The 17,724-nt window shown below is 48.0% G+C and overlaps 1 protein-coding gene across 1 annotated transcript in view; it reads left to right on the plus strand.

Moving 5' to 3' along the window:
* Positions 1-8,822: 8,822 nt before the first annotated feature.
* Positions 8,823-17,724, plus strand: part of LOC142817371 (uncharacterized) — a 10,589-nt gene continuing 1,687 nt past the window's right edge. The window contains exon 1 of the mRNA XM_075894396.1: positions 8,823-9,248. Coding sequence (XP_075750511.1) covers positions 9,135-9,248 — 114 coding nt within the window. The 5' untranslated portion in view covers positions 8,823-9,134. The remainder of the gene's footprint in view (positions 9,249-17,724) is intronic.

Below are 17,724 nucleotides of genomic sequence, written 5' to 3' on the forward strand. Positions count from 1 at the left end.
TTCAAGTGCCTCAGCGCGCGCTTGCCTTCTACCCTGGTGCGCCTCCCTGGTCATATTGCGGGGAAGCGGGGACACCCAGAGTTTTGTTCTCCAAAGTTCAGTGATACGCTCCGCGTTTTCAATTTCGCATTCGTGCCGGATCAAGAGGCGGTCCAGTAGGCGCCGCCCGGGGGGCGTCTGCGTAAGACGCGTATATTGATTTGTGAGGTGGGCTTCTTGGAGCTCTTGTATAGAGTTAAAGACTCCCAATGCAGAGAGTTTCTGATTTGAAGTGCTGATGGGTAAATCAAGTGCGCGCTTAATTACTTTCCTAAGAATAGCATCGACTCTGTTCTCTTCGTGTTTAGTCATTCGTAAGTACGGTATTGAATATAGAATCCTGCTAGTTACAAAAGCATTGGCGAGCCGAATCGCGTCCCTTCTCGTAGCCCCCCGCGCTTGTTTTGACACTCGGCGGATCATGTGCCCTACCTGTTCTCCAATTTTTGTGTAGCTTGTCTAGCGTGGTGCTGTTTTTTGTTCTGTTGTGAATCAGAAGGCCAAGAATTCGTAGTTCTGAAACCTCTCGTGTTGTTGATCCTGATACCATCAAGTTCAGGATCGTCCTCTCTTTAATGTTTTCTCTGATATGCAGGAATTCAGATTTGGTTGGAGCGCACTGCAACCCACACTGGGCCGCATAGTCCTCCACAATGGAGGCAGCCTGCTGCAGGCGGTCTTCTATTTCTCCTAAACTGCCCCGATTCGTCCAGATTGTTATATCATCGGCGTATATTGCATGATATATTCCTTCCACTACTGCCAATGCTTGCGGGAGCTTCATCATGGCGATGTTGAATAGCAGCGGAGACAGGACAGCTCCTTGCGGGGTTCCCCGCGTCCCCATTTTGAATGGTCCATGTTCCTCGTTATCTATGCGAATGAACGCCAGTCTTTCAGAGAGGAAGTCTCTGATGTAGGCAAATACTTTCTTACCGCAATGGACACTACTCAAGTTCTTCAGGATGCTTTCATGTTTAACGTTGTCGAATGCGCCTTTAAGGTCGAGTGCAAGGATTGCTCTGTCGTTGTGCGTCGAGGGAATGGGTTGGATAATGTCTCGTTTTAGTTGCAAGAGGATATCTTGCGCAGACAGGTGGGGCCTAAAGCCAAACATGGAATCTGCGAAATGCCCCTTGCTCTCGAGGTACGTGGCGAGACGGTCTCTAACCATTGTTTCCATCAATTTGCCGGCACATGAAGTTAATGATATAGGTCTGAGGTTGTCCGTGCTGATTTGCTTGCCTGGTTTGGGGATGAATGTGACAACTGCTGTTTTTCATTCAGTTGGCAGTGGTTGGTCATCCCAGATCGCGTTAATGTATTGCAATAGATGCCGATAAGAATCGTCTGGCAGATTTGCTAACAGTTTTACCTCGATCAGGTCTCGGCCCGGGGCAGTGCCCCTGCGCATTTTTTTTCAGTGCTGCTTTCAGATCGCACATTTCAAAAGGGGAATCGAGCTGACTGTTATCTCTACCTGCGTATTCATGTGCGTTCCTGTTGAGATCCGTGGTGCGACATAGGTATCTAGCACACAAATCATCAACCAGCTGGGAGTTGGTTCCCTGAAAACTGTGCAGGGCTCGACGGAGCTGCTTTTGCGCTTCTCCTCGGGTTTGGGCGGGGTCCACGAGAGTACGAAAAAGGCGCCATGCTTTCTTTGTATTTATTTCTTTAGCTACAACATTGCACCGTTCTATCCAGTTGGATTCGTTCAGTTGTGCAGCATATTCATCCGCTTGCTTACTCAACTTGGCTATTCTAAGTTTAAGCTTGCGGTTGAATTTATTTTTCCGCCAACGTTTAGTTAAGCTTCTGCGGGTGCCCGAAAGGTGGAGCAGGTACTTATCGACGGCGGGAATGTCTTCCGTTGTCTTTATAGTTTTAAGACACTTGGAATTGGCTGCAAGGAGCTATTTTGCCAATCCCGTATATCCTCCCGCCCCTGGCACAGAGGGGATCACCTGTGAGCGGAAGGCTGTCCAATCTGTCAGCTTAGCTTGGCTCCATTTTCTACGGCCTATGTTGCCGGAGAGTGTGATTCTGAGGAGACAGTGATCACTGCCGAGCGTTTCTTCTAAGTTTTCCCATGTTGCGTAGGAAATGTTCTTAGTCAGTGATAGATCCGGGCAAGTATCTCGGTTTACAGAATTCCCGATTCTAGTGGGTTTCATTGGATCTGTGAGAAGCGATAGACGAAGAGTGGATATGAGTTCTGCCAATTTCCGTCCCTTGGGGACTTCGCGGGTGTAACCCCAATGATAGCTGGGGGCGTTAAAGTCGCCCAAAATCACTAGTGGGTTCTTATCTGCTTCCTTAATCGCTTTATAAAACATTTCGTTGAAGACACATTGCCTAGATTTTGGAGAACTGTATACATTTAGAATGCACAAGCTAGGATCTCGTCTTTTATTGAGAAGGACTTTGACCATTGTGTATTCATGCGCCTCTGACTGATCAAGGTCTATCTGACAAGCGGTATACTCCTTGTGTACGAGAACACAGGTGGACGCATTTCCCTGAAATGAGTTGTAACCAGGCAATTTCGCCTGTAAGCCGGTTTCTTGTAGCGCCAAAACTGCAGGGGTAAAATGTTGATTCTGCAGGAAAAGGTTAAGAGTGGCCCTCTTTTTCCTATCTTTAAACCCCCTGCAGTTCCACTGGAAAATATCGAGTTGTTGTTGTTGTTTGGAGCTTTTATTATTATGTTTAGAATTGCCTGCCATCATGAATTTATTATTGAGGAGGGGTCATTTTCGCCACTGCATCCAGCGTGGGAGCCTGGAGAGGCGTGGGGGACTCAGTTTGGTTGGTTAACGACTGGGCTGTGTTGTTCTCGGATTCAGAATTTGCCAGGTTACGATGAACAATTTTGCGTCGGGGTTGTTCTGTTGTCTTAATGCTAGTTTTGAGGTGGTCCAATTGGGGTGTGAGCCAATTTTGAACGGTTTGTAGTACACTGGCTGTGAGAATTGGCAAAATGCTTTGCTTGAGGTCTTGCATAGCGGCTTGAACTGATAGGTTCAGCTGCTGCGGAATAATGTCTTGTACTGTAAGCTTGGTTTGTTCTAGGATCATTTTGCTCTGCTCCTCAAGCTTAGCCTCTAGTCTGCTTAGTCGACCTTCTATGTCATTCGAAGCACCTACTACAGTTTTAGACACACTAGTGTTACCCGATACGTCTGACTGAGTGTCCTGCTCATCGTCCGAGCAGTCGGAGGTGTGCATAGCCACCGGTTCCGACGGTGGTGGAGGAGTAGCAGCCTGCGACGCCTTCAGCGCCCGATTTTCGCGTTCCAGAGTTTCAATGCGTTTTTTCATGGCTTCCAATTGTTTTAAAATTTCAGAATTGGAGGGGGAGGCAGTGGTGGTGGTGAGAGACTGAGAGGATACTCCTACCCAATTGCTCACCTGTTTGGGCGGGTTTGCCAGTGACGGGAAATCCTCGGCACCGAAGGTAGGCGGCCTCGACTTCTGTCCGGCTGGGGCTTTGATCGGCTTGGGCTTGTTATGCATGGGCTTCGCTTTTTCGTCAGTCCTGAGAGGGGCTGAGGGCTATTCTTGCTTGTTTTTTAGTCCATGTTGCCGCTGTGTTAGAGCGGGCTTCCATGGCTTCCGGAATTTTCCGACGCACTGCGCTGAGCCGGTGAAATGGTTTTCACCGCATATAAGGCACTCGGGTTGACAGTCGTGCTTCGCTGGGCCCTCCGGAGTGAGTTCCACCTTCGCACCACAGTGAATGCACCGCTGATTGTCCGGATTGGGGCACGCATCCGGTCTGTGGCCCACCATTCCACACCGGTAACATGCCGGAACCGTTTTCTTGTAGTAGCGCACTGGCACGGTTTCAGAGCAGTAGTGAATGAATCTTGGAACGTGGCGTCCTTTGAAGGTCACCACTGCAACTTTGGATGTTCCGAGTTTTCGCACATACAAAATTTCGCCGTCGATCCACTCGAGCTTGCGTCGAAGGGATTCCGAAGTTTCATTGTCTGTGACGGTAACGACACCCTTGCAGGTTTCTCCGGCTGATTTCAAATGTCCTTGAAATGGTACCTGGCGGTCCCCGATCGTCAGCGTGATGTCCCCGATGAGCTTCGAGGCCAGGCTTTCCGTTTTCACACCTACAACAACGATGTTTTGGTCCCACACCGGCCACACGGAGATACCAGCGTTCGTGGTGCTGCCGGTGAAGCGTTGCACTGCTGTGCCAATCTCGCCTGGGCCGAACGCAGCGTGCAGATCCATGGTTATTTTTGGTTTAAGCACAATAACCAACTCGTCCGACCGGATTCGAGGCGTATGTGTTGGCTTCCACGTCGCCAGCTGCCGCGGGGACTCAACGCAAGCTGCGGGTGTTGATCCTGTTTTGCGAGCCTGTGGCTGGGCGGCGGCCGTCGAGCCTCGGGGCTTCATTTTAGCGAGCTTCTCCTGCATTTGGTGAACCATGATCTGAAGATATTCGTCTTCACCTGGTATGGGGTCTTTCCGTGTTTCTGCCACCTCGATGTCAACCCACTGCATCGTGCCGGGGTCGTAGCCTGTCTTCGTGGACGCTGCCATGGCTGGGGAGCCCGGGCGTAAGCCTCGTTGGCGTTAGGCTTAGCCTGGCTCGGGCGTCGCGTGGTGTTGAACCAGTCGTAGATTGGCGGAAAATGGGTCTACCTGGATAAAATAGGTATCCAGAGGTTCCTGATGGCTTCGCCGAAACGCCGAACCCGGTTTCTTGTGGACATTTGCCAAAAGTCCACAACATTCGTCGATTTCCGACGGAGCCGACGTGACATGCGTGTCACGCGCGCGCTGAAACGCCACGTCCAAATAGAGGAGGCGTAGCTCCTGGACACACCACGTCAAAGCCCACAACTGCCGCGAGGTGCCGCCTCATAGAACCGAGGTGGCTGCTCGTGCGCTCTTCGCATACGTGGGACATGGCTGTACATTGGATTGCACAGTATATTCGCTCTCTGGTTATAGACTATGGTCGATCGCAACCCAAGAACAATTGCGAACTCCTCCCACAAACGTCTCTTTCCCACCACCAAAGAACTTGCACATATGTCCCTTTCAATTGCATTTGCTTGTTCCCGTGACGTCAAGAATCTTTGGCGTGTTTCAGGTAGGTACTCGTGAAGAAGGCTTTCGGCCTAATTTCATTTGATTCCGATGATCGCCGCTCAGCCAAACGTGATATAAGAAGTAAAGACGATGAACTTTTATTTCTTAACATCTTAGTACTCATTTTAGCTAGGAAAAAGCCCTTACTGATAAAACCTACTATGAATCGCTTGAATATAGCACAAGTGATTGGCAGGCCCACGCGCAGTCCTGTGGGCGGAGCTTTTTTTCTCGGGTTGTGACTTGACTTAATTATGCACTGGCATAGAAAGTTTGCGTGTTGAAGGGGCTCTTTCTGGTGTGTGGCATTATGGTTGTACCTAATCATCACTATCATAGGACTGTATCATCACCTTCGGGGGCTTTGTTGGTGAGCCTGCCGAATAAAGGTGCAACAGTTCGGCCCATTTCCTTTTAATTTATTGACTTCCTAGCAAACGTATACTGGATCACGGACGTTCAGTTTCGTGCATATCTAAGGTCATAACGAGAGATAGCCTTATTGAAAAAAAAAGAAAAATAATACCCACGTGTTTTTTTTAATATAGTATAGTGGTTTCGTTCTTGTACATTCAAAGTGTTTCTGGTCTGGCTGAGGTTGATGCGTTTGGAGCCATGTATGCTCATATAGCTTTTTGAGTAAACACGGTTTTGACATTGTTTCAAGGCATGCTATACTTATACCAGACTGTCACACTCACCCGCAATCACTCTATAGCATGCGCTTCAATTTCACTACAGCTTTACATGTATGACCTTCTTTGCACCATAAGAGACTTGCTTTGAAAGTATAGCTCGGCAAGTGCTCTTTCTGTAAATGAGGAACCGCAATCTGCTCGTGCGGAAATTTAATGATTTGTATTTGAAGGGTCATGTGTGCTTAGCGCCATCTCTCGTCGTCAACAACCATGGCCGGCTGTAACTGAATAGGAAACAGGGCAAAAATTTATTCTGACAAGAAAACCTAGTTAGAAAAAAAAAAACGATTCCCGGCAATATGCAGCAAAGACCCATTGGAGCATGCTGGCTTCTCATAATGTTATTTGATTACAATTGGGTCCCGATGGTTTATAATAGGCCGTGTTCAGTTGTCCTGGGAAGCCAGACGCTTTGTGTTGCAAGCAATACTGCAAAATTACCGAAGTCCTAAAGAGTTGCTGCTGCAATAATCATGTGGTATAGCTTTTTTTTTTGGTTACTAGGTTTTTTTTTTCGTCCGACAATTTAGCGCATGTTTCCTATTCAGTTATTTTAGGATCACAGTTACCAGGTCAAAAAGAAAGAAACATTGCCAGAAGATTGCAAAAACTAGTCAGAAAGTAGCCAGATTCAACCAAGGGTAGCCATAGTAGCCAAAAATAGCGATGTGCATATTGAACTGCAGTATTTTTTATCTAATTGTATGAACACAAAAACCTTTTATCGAAGTCACCATAGCGTGCACGGAGGAAGGAAAGAAAGGAGAGGGCATGCTCAGCCGGCGTGCGACGTGAAAAGTGTGGAAGAAATGACATCATGGCGGCCATATTCACTGGACACAGTGACGGCGTTGCTATGGTTACGTGTTGCGCAGTGAAGCTGGTCTAGCAGTGAGCGGCCGCGGCTGGCGGCGGCATGTGTGCCTCCACAGGTCTCGTGCTGAGCCGTGGCGGACAATATCCGTGCTCTGCGCCGCGTTATTGGTTACGCAGTGTTCTCCTGGCAGTTTCTGTACTCTCAGCAACGTTTACAATACCTTTCGTCCACCACGAGGCCTGAACAGTGCGCAGAACGAGCGCATATCCACGTGTCGTGGCTTCATCCGCGGCGGATGACGCGGATGAAGCATTTGAAGTGTTCAGCGAAATTTCGTTGGGCACCATGACGAAGCGGAACGACGACGAATGCCTTGCAGCTCAGTGATGGTTGGGCAGTGCTCCTACTTGTGGCAACGGACGAAACGGTGTTGCCCAGCAAGACGCAATGAGGATTGTTTTGCACATACGTAGTTTCGTCTTCGGTATGCGTACAGTAACAACTTGCATGTGCGTAATAAAACACCTTTTCTGTTCCGCTTGTTATACTCGCCCACAGCATTGTAATCTCAACGATAGAGCAACCGCGTTCAGTGTCACTTGCACCGTGCTTAATGTCGCCACGGTCGCAGAATGCTGACGCCGGTGAGTTTCACGGCGGAGTGGCTATGAAAAGAGAAAAGAAGAGAAAAGCGAGCCCCGTTATTGTCTGCTTCAAAGAGCGACACCGCCACAGTAGCTCACGAGGGATGGGGGTGAGGAGGGATAAAAAGGATAGGAGTAAAGATGTGGGAAAGCCGAAGAAGGAGAAGAGAAGAAGAGACGTGTGGTAAGCCACAGCGAGCGAGGACAAATCGAGGGGATAGAAGAGATAGGAAAGATGGAGCACGGTCACTGGAGTCCGAGGACGGGGCGCACCTGCGAGAGCTCCTTTCGGCGTCGGTGGATGGCGTAGAACAAGTCCAGTAAATCAGAGCTGCACTGTCGTCGGAGGTGGAAGGTCGTCGGCGGCAGGAGATGACGTAGGGCGAGTCCAGTCGGCCAGAGCCACGCTGACGCGGGAGATCGCAAGCGCGCGGAGCGCGCGAGCGCACGACCGGTCAGCTCGAAATCCAGCAAGGGATTCCGGTGAGTTTCACGCAGAACACGGGCACAGTGGCCGGGCGATGCTTCGGCCTCGTGTCGGAATGCAACCGTAGAAGGCGCACGAACGATCGTGTTGTCTGTACAGTTGCTGAATTAATGACGTGAAAACACACGCCATTGTCAGTGCATCTAGCGCGTGTCCTCTTGTACTTGTTTCGTTGTTGGTGAGCCGTTATTCGCTATTAACACGCGGACGTGATTACTTCGCCGAAGGTGTCGCGCTGGCCCAGATTGTTGAGCCCCGTTCCATTAGTTTCGTATCGTCACGACACGCGCGCTGCGCAGCCACGTGCTTTCCGAGCTGGAGAGGGGGTCGCGCCTTCTGCTTTACATTCGGATGTAAACAAGAGAGGAGAATTTGCCCAGTAAATATGGCCGACGTCCGGCTTCACCACGGCTTCACAACGAGTGACGTCAGGGCCTCTCCCAATTTTTTTTCCTTCCTCCATGCACCATAGCTACAGTGTACTAGTAAACTGTACCATAGCGAAGGTCTCGCCCGCCATATTGTAACACCGCATACTGGAGCGTCTGTGGCTACGACGTCACCAGATAATGATATTTTGGTTAAAATAAGGTCAATAAAAAATCACCGTAACATAGCCGAGTAGCCAAGAGAATTTTTCTGATGCCAGTGGTCCAAAAAGTAACCAAAAGACGGCACCACGTACTGATGTCCCCTAGGGCATAAAGTTTCCTAAACTTAACTGGATTGAACTTTGGCGCTGAGATTGTTCAGCAACGATGCGAATTATGGGTTAGTACATGAATTTGCCTAGTCTTCATGCATGCGAGCTTCAAACGCACTTGTGGCATTGTTTATTGTCGTGTTTTGCTTTTGTTTCGAGTAAAATAACTGACCGTTGTGGACTTCGTTACGCCATTTGAATCGGTGAGCCTAAAAGGTGGTGAAGCGTAACTGCTCATCATTTGATGATAGTCGTTTCGCAACAAAGCAAGACCAAGCCACGGTAAGCGAAACGGAGCTGAAAGTACGAAGAGAAGACAAGTCCGTGCACTACCGATCATTACCTTGGTCGCTGAAGCGCCGTGTGTTGCAACTCCCACAGACACTAGCACCAGAGTTCCCTCTAGTGTATTTATCGGGAACTCTATGCCCTTAGGGTTCCTGGATGCGCACGCCACGTCCCCGAATCTAGAGAATGTTTTCCCCATTAAAGCGTCGTTATTTGGCTCTCTGCGACGTTCACGTGCAGTTCCGACAAGTACTTCACCGGCGGAAAAGTCAGAAAAAACGTTGTGCGGGTGAAGCTGTCTCGTCACTTCCTGAGGCTGCAGCGCCTGGTGGCCAACATGATTTTGCAGGGACGGTTCGACTCGTACCTGGAGCTCCTGTTCGTGACGCTGGTCGACCAATCTTTGAAACCCGTGCCGATGGCGCAAAACAGCAAGTTTGTCGAAACTGTGGTAGGTGCATATTGAGTGGTGTAACCCTTTTCACATAAGCCTGCGCACGGTATCCCCTACAGGGGAGCGATAAGGTTTGTCACAGTGCCCCCTATCATGTCAATGTACAGGGCTAACTTTGCGCCGCCCTCTCGTGCCCCCTTCCTATGCACGGGGCTCCCTATATGCATCGGGCGGAGGGGGTGAGAATGGGGAGCTTGTGCCCCTCCCTCTCGCCCCCACCTCTTCGCGTGCACGCATATGCCCCCTTTTGTGGTATGCATGTATGTATGCATGTGTACTCGCATCTGATTGACTGATATGTGGGGTCGTCTTAAAACCACCATATGATTATGAGAGGCGCCGTAGTGGAGGGCTCCGGAAATTTAGACCACGTGGGGTTATTTAACGTGCACTCTAGTCTGAGCACACGGGCCTACAGCTTTTTTGCCTCCATCAAAAATGCAGCAGCCGCAGCCGTAATTCAATCCCACAACCTGCGGGTCTGCAGCCGAGTACCTGCGGCAAGGCGTACTCGTATCTATATGCATGCTAAACGTTAAAAAACAAAACAAAAATAGGGGGAGGCTTCGCCGTGAAAAGATGAGTGCGATAGCGATATCCTGTCCCTAGTGTGTACTGGTCACTATGGAGAAACATGCCGCTATGTAAAAAAAAAAAAAGGGGGGGGGACCTTTAAGCTTCACCCTTGAAAGTTGAATGCGATAACGATAGTCTGTCCCTAGAGCGTACTTCAACCACTTACTGCATACTTTTCGTTATATAATGTTACTCGACAACCTTAAATAGTGGATTACTACAAAGCATACCCAAATAACTTGACAGTGGTTCGTGTCAGTGAAGCTTTCGCATATGGCTGCATTATGTGTAACGTGTAGCATGCTTTAAACCTCGAGCAATTGTGCAAGTGCTATTTTAAAAGTCGAACTTGTTAGGCACCCATTACGTCATGATTATCATTATTGTCATGATGAAGTCCTCATGATAATCGCATTTTCTGACGCCTGATGGCAAAGTCTTGTACCATGCTATATCACTGCGGTATCACAGGTTGTATTGTAGCGAAACTTCAGGATTGTTGAAGCTAGGCACATCTGAAGGCCATCGAGGCGAAGAAGCGTGGGAGAAATTCCGCACAGCCAAGCGATGACAAGTCGACATGATGATTTCGGGGAGCACTCATTGGGGGTTTATTTATCTAACAGAATTCAAATTTACACAATGCACTAAGTCACAAATACAAAACATGGAAAATGATGGCATACCCCTCGCCTTGCATGACTTGTCTCCGGTGATGAGATGTGCTGTTTACCTCGAGTTCGCTCACCCCAAGAAGGGCTCGAGGCGCTGCTTAAATAGGGTTTTCCAGCAACCACAGGTGCGTGGACTAATCAGGCAAACCGAGGATAACCAATCCCAACACGTATTTTCATAGTCGCGTGAAGGCTGCCTCGCAACAAGACTGTAGCAGCTTTTTGAAACGGGCACATTCTCTAAAACGGCCTTGACGCGCAAACAAGTGCTCAAATGTCGCTCCCCGATGGCCCCGGAGGACGCAAGTGGCGGCTCACTCGTGTGGGGTGGTGGTGGTAGTGGTTAGAAGAGGAGAAAGGCACCTGCTTTCTGCAGCCAGGTCGGGAGCACGGCGGAGTGTCTGGTTTTTAGGCACTGCGCCGTGCTCCCGACCGGGTTGCAGAAATTAGGTGCCTTTTCTCATTTTCTAACCACTACCACCACCACCACCACCACCAGTGCCTGTGGTTTGGAGCGCGGGGCGCCCAGGGACCGACCGGATGCAGCTTTTTCTCCTCAGACACTCATTCTTCCTCGTGGCTCCCTCATCGAGAAAAGTCGTTAAATAGCGCCTCTAACAAGAGCACCTGGCAAAGAAAGAAATACAGCTGTAGCTGAAAAAAAAAGAAGCTTTCCGCGAGACATTGCCTTCGCGACAGTGTTGTGAAGCCCGTATACAGGATCCGTGTTTTTGTAAAGCACGAACGTTCTTTACCCTGCATTTCCAAGCAGAGGAAGTTATTTTGCCTGTATTTTCTAGCAGATCCGTGACTGTGTGGTAGAAAACCTGCCGCCCACGCAAACGGACTGGGCTCGATCATCGCTCGGACACGAAATTCTTTGTTATTTTTTTGCATCTTTCTCGATTTTTGTGGTCACAGACAATATGATTTTTTTCGCTCACAACCACTAATGCTAACGCCGGAATTTCTGCGAAACGGACTCTTTGACGCTATCGCGTGGAAGCCTTGCCTACCTTGCTTGGAGGACACTGATGGAACAGCCTAAGCTTGTGGCGTGCAGTGGGGTTGAATGAAGTGGAAATGACGTGGCGTGAAGTGGGTGATTGACGTGAAAGGAGTTTTTGAAAGAGTAGTGGGCAGGACGGTGAGTTGTGGGAGTGGCAGGGGGAGTGGCACAAATTCTTAAGGAGGTCTACCCACTCTGACGGGGGTATATCCCGACGTTGGGTAAATCCCACTACGATCTAATACGGTCCCCGGGCTGGAGTTGACCAAAATTGGCTTAGCTGTTGAAACTTGGAGGGTGCTTGAGCTTCGCTGCTCGACTTCTTTACCGCGTGTGAAGCACGAGAACAGTGATGGAGCAAAACGGGCGGTAAACGTTGAACTCCTGCAGTCACAGCAACGCATAGCTCTATATATACACAACTGTGAATCGCGCAGAAGTGAACGCGTTCTTCTCTCTAGCTTCGGTTTCAAGAGCAGAAATATGCATACGTTCGCATCGCTTTCTCAATCGCCGGCTTCACTTTCCCGCAGACACGTCAATCATGTCACAAAGAAAAGAACGTCCGCGCGAGTAACCTTGGCCGTTTTAAATTATGGCCTAGAATGCCCACAGCTAGCAAAGTTTAGGTGCCTGCTGCATTGTAATTCTTCCTTTAATTCTTCAATAACTCACTCACTCACTTATTCACTCACTCATTCACTCACTCAACATATTTGCCCAGCGCAAGCCAACGAGTAGCTACTGCGCAACTACGAAAGAAAGAAGCATGAACAGGAAAAAGCGCAACCAACCTTCATTAGGAAAAAACGCTGGAAATACATACGCATGACAGGAAGCAGCACAACCACGTAACCTATTGCGTCAGAGCCAGACACTCGATATCTCGTTAAGTGGGCACAACAGCACACCTCAGCGCAAACTCTCAATCTATTGCGTCACAGGTAGATACCCTAGTTCTTTTTTTTTTGTGAGCGCAACTGAAGGCATACTAATACATAGATCACGAATTTGGTTGCATTTCATTAGTCTCGGTAATCTCGCATGTTAGCTGCTGACGATGTTATGCGACAACGGTGCAATTTTCAAATTCCGCTTTGCGACCAGAATCTCTGCAAAAAAATACCCAGATGATCTTGAACAGCTGAATTTACATGATAGAGATGCTCCTTTAAACGCCCACTCAACCATCTGCCGGTTTGTCCAACTTACTTCTTGGCGCAGGACAACAGGATCAGGCAAACGACACCCGCAGCACATATGCTACGACTGTCTTTCTATGTTTAATTGTGCAGCAGTTCCTTTATGCGGACTGCGCATTCAAACGTCTACAGAGCACTGAAAGCTTTACTAGGGCGGACAATACAACTTTGACGTCAACTTTATCACCTATCTTTTTGAAATTGTGAGAAATATTATGTATACAGGGGAGCACAGCGACGTGCTTTGGACCGCACAGTTCGCTGGTGCTTCACGTCCCTGTTTAATGATTCTAAGCATCTTTTCCGCCGTCGAAATTAGCACATGATCAGAGAATCAAGTGATTATCAGACGGGAAGCCTGCTAAATAAAGTGGCTGTTTATCGAGTCACCGCAAAACTTGCGAAGAGAGTTGCTGAGACAATGCTCCTTACGAGCTTTGAATGAGCCGACAATTACGGTATGAATGGATGAAAAGAACTTCATTGTACAAATATTGCAGAAGTGGTTTGCTTCCTATAGACTTGTTTTTCCAGCATAGGTGGTCGCATGAGATGTCCAATATCAAATCGAAAAAAAATTGGCAGATCCCACGTACTGTGGGAGTCGATGATATGTGAAGCACGAATGAGGAAGGTTCATATGTCCCTTTAAAATCGGCACAATGTTACGAGGTGGAGGTAAATGATGCCGTACATGAATTACGTTTTATGATTATCATGTTTGAATGTGCCGTTTACCTTAGTCATCTATTCACGTCACGTGATACCAAATTTAGTATATGTGGAGCTAGCGAAACGGCCGCGAGCACGCTATGAGCGTCGTATGTTGTCATTTTCTTAAATGACACGCTTGTTAGCATTATCATGTTTGCACCAGTCATATACTTTTCGTCGTCCATTGACGTCAGGTAACGCCAAATTTGCTATATGTTGAGTTGGCAAAACGGCTGCGAGCGCATCATGAAGGGCCCAATGTGCCCCGCCGCGGCTGTCTAGTGGCTAAGGTACTCGGCTGCTGGCCCGCAGGTCGCGGGTTCAAATCTCGGCTTTGGTGGCAGCATTTCCGATGCAGGCGGAAATGTCGTAGGCCCGTGTGCTCAGATTTGGTGCACGTTAAGGAACCCCAGGTGGTCGAAATTACCGGAGACCTCCACTACGGCGTCTCTCGTAATCATATGGTTTTGGGACGTTAAACCCCACAAATCAATCAAAGGGCCCTATTTACTTCAATGTAGCGTTGACGCGCCAACGCTGGGCACAGCGACGCTACGTTTGCAAAACGCGAGCCCTCTATAATCTGACACCATGGGCGCGTCTATGGGCGCGGCCCGACGGCAACCGGCGCGAAATGTGACATGCTGAATGTCTAGCAGATGCTTTACCCAGACAGCACTGCGTCTGCCTCTTTTCGTGATGGAGGGACGCCAGATGCGCTGAAACGCGCATGCGTCAAAGCAACGCAGTGTGGAGCGCGCATGCGAGTATATGGCAGGACCAGCGCCTGGCGTGGCAACGCCGACGTGACGCGACGAAACGAATGCCGGCGTGCACGTGTGCCGGGTCACGTTGAAATGCATTGACGCCTTGACTTTGGCATGTAGTCATGTTCTCACACGACACACACCTCATGATGATCCTGTTTGCACCAGTCACTTACCTTCGTCGTCCATTGACGTCGGGTAATACCAAATTTGGCATACGTGAAGGTAGGAAAACTGCCGCGAGCACATCATGAATCTGGCATGTAGTCGTGTTACATGACACGCATGTCGTGATTATCATGTTTGGAAGTGTCATTTACCTATGTCGTCCATTCACATCACGTAGTACCGAATTTAGTACATGTGAAGCTAGCGAAACGGCCACTAGCGCATCATGAGCGTAGGGTGCAGTCATGGTTTTACATGACACGCATCTCATGATTATCACGTGTTCACTAGTCGCACACCTTCGTCATCCATTCACGTCCCGTAATACCGAATTCGGTATATGCAAAGCTAGCGAAACGGCCACGAGCACATCATGAGTGTAAATATAGTCATAGTCATGTTGTTACATGACACGCATTTCATGATTTTGATGTTAGGGTTTGCCGCTTGTGTTCACCATGCAGTCATGTCTTACCATACCAGTTTTGCAACATATCATGTGAACAAAACCACCGTATGAGCAGCGAGACCATGACAGGTAAATTATGACATTTCGGACATACATGTCATGATTTCTATGTTATGACTAACGAGTTATGTTCGTCATACAGTCATGTTATATCATACCAAGTTTGGTATTGATACCATTATCCAAAAGGCCAGCAGAGCTTGATCCAAACGGCCAGGAGAGCTCGTAGGTGGCTTGATAGACAGGCAGACAGACAGACAGACAGACAGACAGACAGACAGACAGACAGACAGACAGACAGATAGATAGATAGATAGATAGATAGATAGATAGATAGATAGATAGATAGATAGATATGGTTAAAGTCGTCGAAGTTCGCTAAGAAATGTTTCGCATTTAGAACCTTAACGAGGCATCCTGCGGCAGGTCATGCATCTGAAACAGAAGGGCCATACACTCGTCGAAATGACAATGTGGTTGAAAGTTCAGATTCCAAGCCCTATCATCGCAGTCAAAAAAGCACAAGAAAATTACCAACAAAAAGAAAAAAATGTCACAGTTTCACCGCAAGGGCGAAGCAATGAATGTGATAGCAACAACTTAGAATGTAACGCTGAGAACGGCTAGCAGATCGAAACATGCAGCACGCTGTTCACACACAAAGGACGCATCAAAACAACACACACAGGACGAGTGATAACAACGTTTACAGCTCCATGCTCAACACGCTGTGTAAATAAATACTATGCACGAAACGTAATGTCAGGTACAGATATGAGTGCGAACACATGAGTGTCCCAGTTGCTAGCTGCGTTTGAAAAGCGCGCTCTTTTCGCAAATGGGGCCTGCCCAGAAAGAGAAGTGATCGTTTTGCGAACGGCAACTAAACGCAATCTTTTGAGTGAAAATCTTCACCGAAGGATAAGCGCGCGCACACAAGCGCCTGACCCCACTCCCCCGCCCCCATTCGCGGGGCAAAGTACGCGTGGGAGATAAGCGCGCGTTGGCGCATCGCGACGAGCTGGGTGCCGAGCGCGGACGAGTTTCTTTAAGACAATAGTCTTTCTTGGCGACCTTCGACGCAAAAATTTTGGTCTGCCTGCCTGCCTGTACATTTATCTGTTTGTCCGCCCTTGAGGGTACCCTAAACGGTACCAGATGATAACCCAAAGGCTGACCCCATCCGCAGCGTCCACCAATATTGCTCAAAATTCAGCGTTCATACTTGTACGATTGTCAATTCAAAAACAATTATGGCGCATATCTGAGGCACCATAACAACACATCAATATTCGGTATGTGTGTCTTTAACTACAAAAAGCATGCATAGGTAACTATAAGGGTCGAAGCGTTTACCATGCTGGGCTGACCATGCAACGCTTGCATGAAAAAGCAAGTGTTTCCAAGGCTTTGCTAAGACGACACGGTGGTGGCACCTACCCGTCGCCTTGCTTTCTACACAATATCACCCCCGAGACGGGCGCGCACGCCGCGTGCTTCGTTTTTGAAGATAACTGCCAGACAGTGCTCATGTCGTGTGTGACGTGACTTGATGCGCTCGTTCGCCTGCGCTGCACGCTCGAGGCACTTTGACGCAGTGCCTTCAGAATACCACTCACCAATGTTCTTGCGCAAAGCATCAAATAAACGTTTTGTTCACTCTCTCCGGACGCATGACTATTGTCTTTAGACGACATTTTCAGTGTAACGTGCACATACGGGGCCATTTTTTTCTTTCTTAAGTTGTCATATATATAGATACGTACACATATACGGTGCATGGCGGCGGCAGCAGTGACGGCAAAAACCAGCCGAGACTGTCCCTATAATTGCTATCGCAATATACCTTTACGTTTTGTCGAGGCGGCAATAGCCAAGAGTCGTTCATGGTAAGCGAGAAAAATGTCAGAACGGGCGCTGTGGATGCACCGATGCACACTCCTCTTTTTAAAGGCGAAGCATTTATTAGCGAACTTCGGCGACTTTGAACCTATCTATCTATCTATCTATCTATCTATCTATCTATCTATCTATCTATCTATCTATCTATCTATCTATCTATCTATCTATCTATCTATCTATCTATCTATCTATCTATCTATCTATCTATCTATCTGTCTATCTATCTATCTATCTATCTATCTATCTATCTATCTATCTATCTATCTATCTATCTATCTATCTATCTATCTATCTATCTATCTATCTATCTATCTATCTATCTATCTATCTATCTGTCTGTCTGTCTGTCTGTCTGTCTGTCTGTCTGTCTGTCTGTCTGTCTGTCTGTCTATCTATCTATCTATCTATCTATCTATCTATCTATCTATCTATCTATCTATCTATCTATCTATCTGTCTGTCTGTCTGTCTGTCTGTGTCTATCTATCTATCTATCTATCTATCTATCTATCTATCTATCTATCTATCTATCTATCTATCTATCTATCTATCTGTCTGTCTGTCTATCTATCTATCTATCTATCTATCTATCTATCTATCTATCTATCTATCTATCTATCTATCTATCCCTACCTACCTACCTACCTACCTACCTACCTACCTACCTACCTACCTACCTACCTACCTACCTACCTACCTACATACATACGTACGTACCTACTTACTTTCCTACCCGAGGTCCTTCTCTTCGATAATAGGTGCACCGTGGAGGCCTCTCAGGGAAGAAGCGGTTACGCACCGCTTGGAAATTCATTAGGGCCCTCTTGCGTATACTGATACATGGATGGATGGATGGATGGGTGGATCGATATGGCTGTACCCTTTAGATTGGGCGGTGGCTAATGCCACCAAGCCATAATACTTAGTGAACCAAAACTGGATTTATGTCTTTTCCCTTTTAATAGTGAGGTTGAGGACTGGTACTTTGCAGTG

Source organism: Rhipicephalus microplus, chromosome 5 (genome assembly GCF_043290135.1).
Source record: "Rhipicephalus microplus isolate Deutch F79 chromosome 5, USDA_Rmic, whole genome shotgun sequence".
Classification (NCBI taxonomy): domain Eukaryota; kingdom Metazoa; phylum Arthropoda; class Arachnida; order Ixodida; family Ixodidae; genus Rhipicephalus; species Rhipicephalus microplus.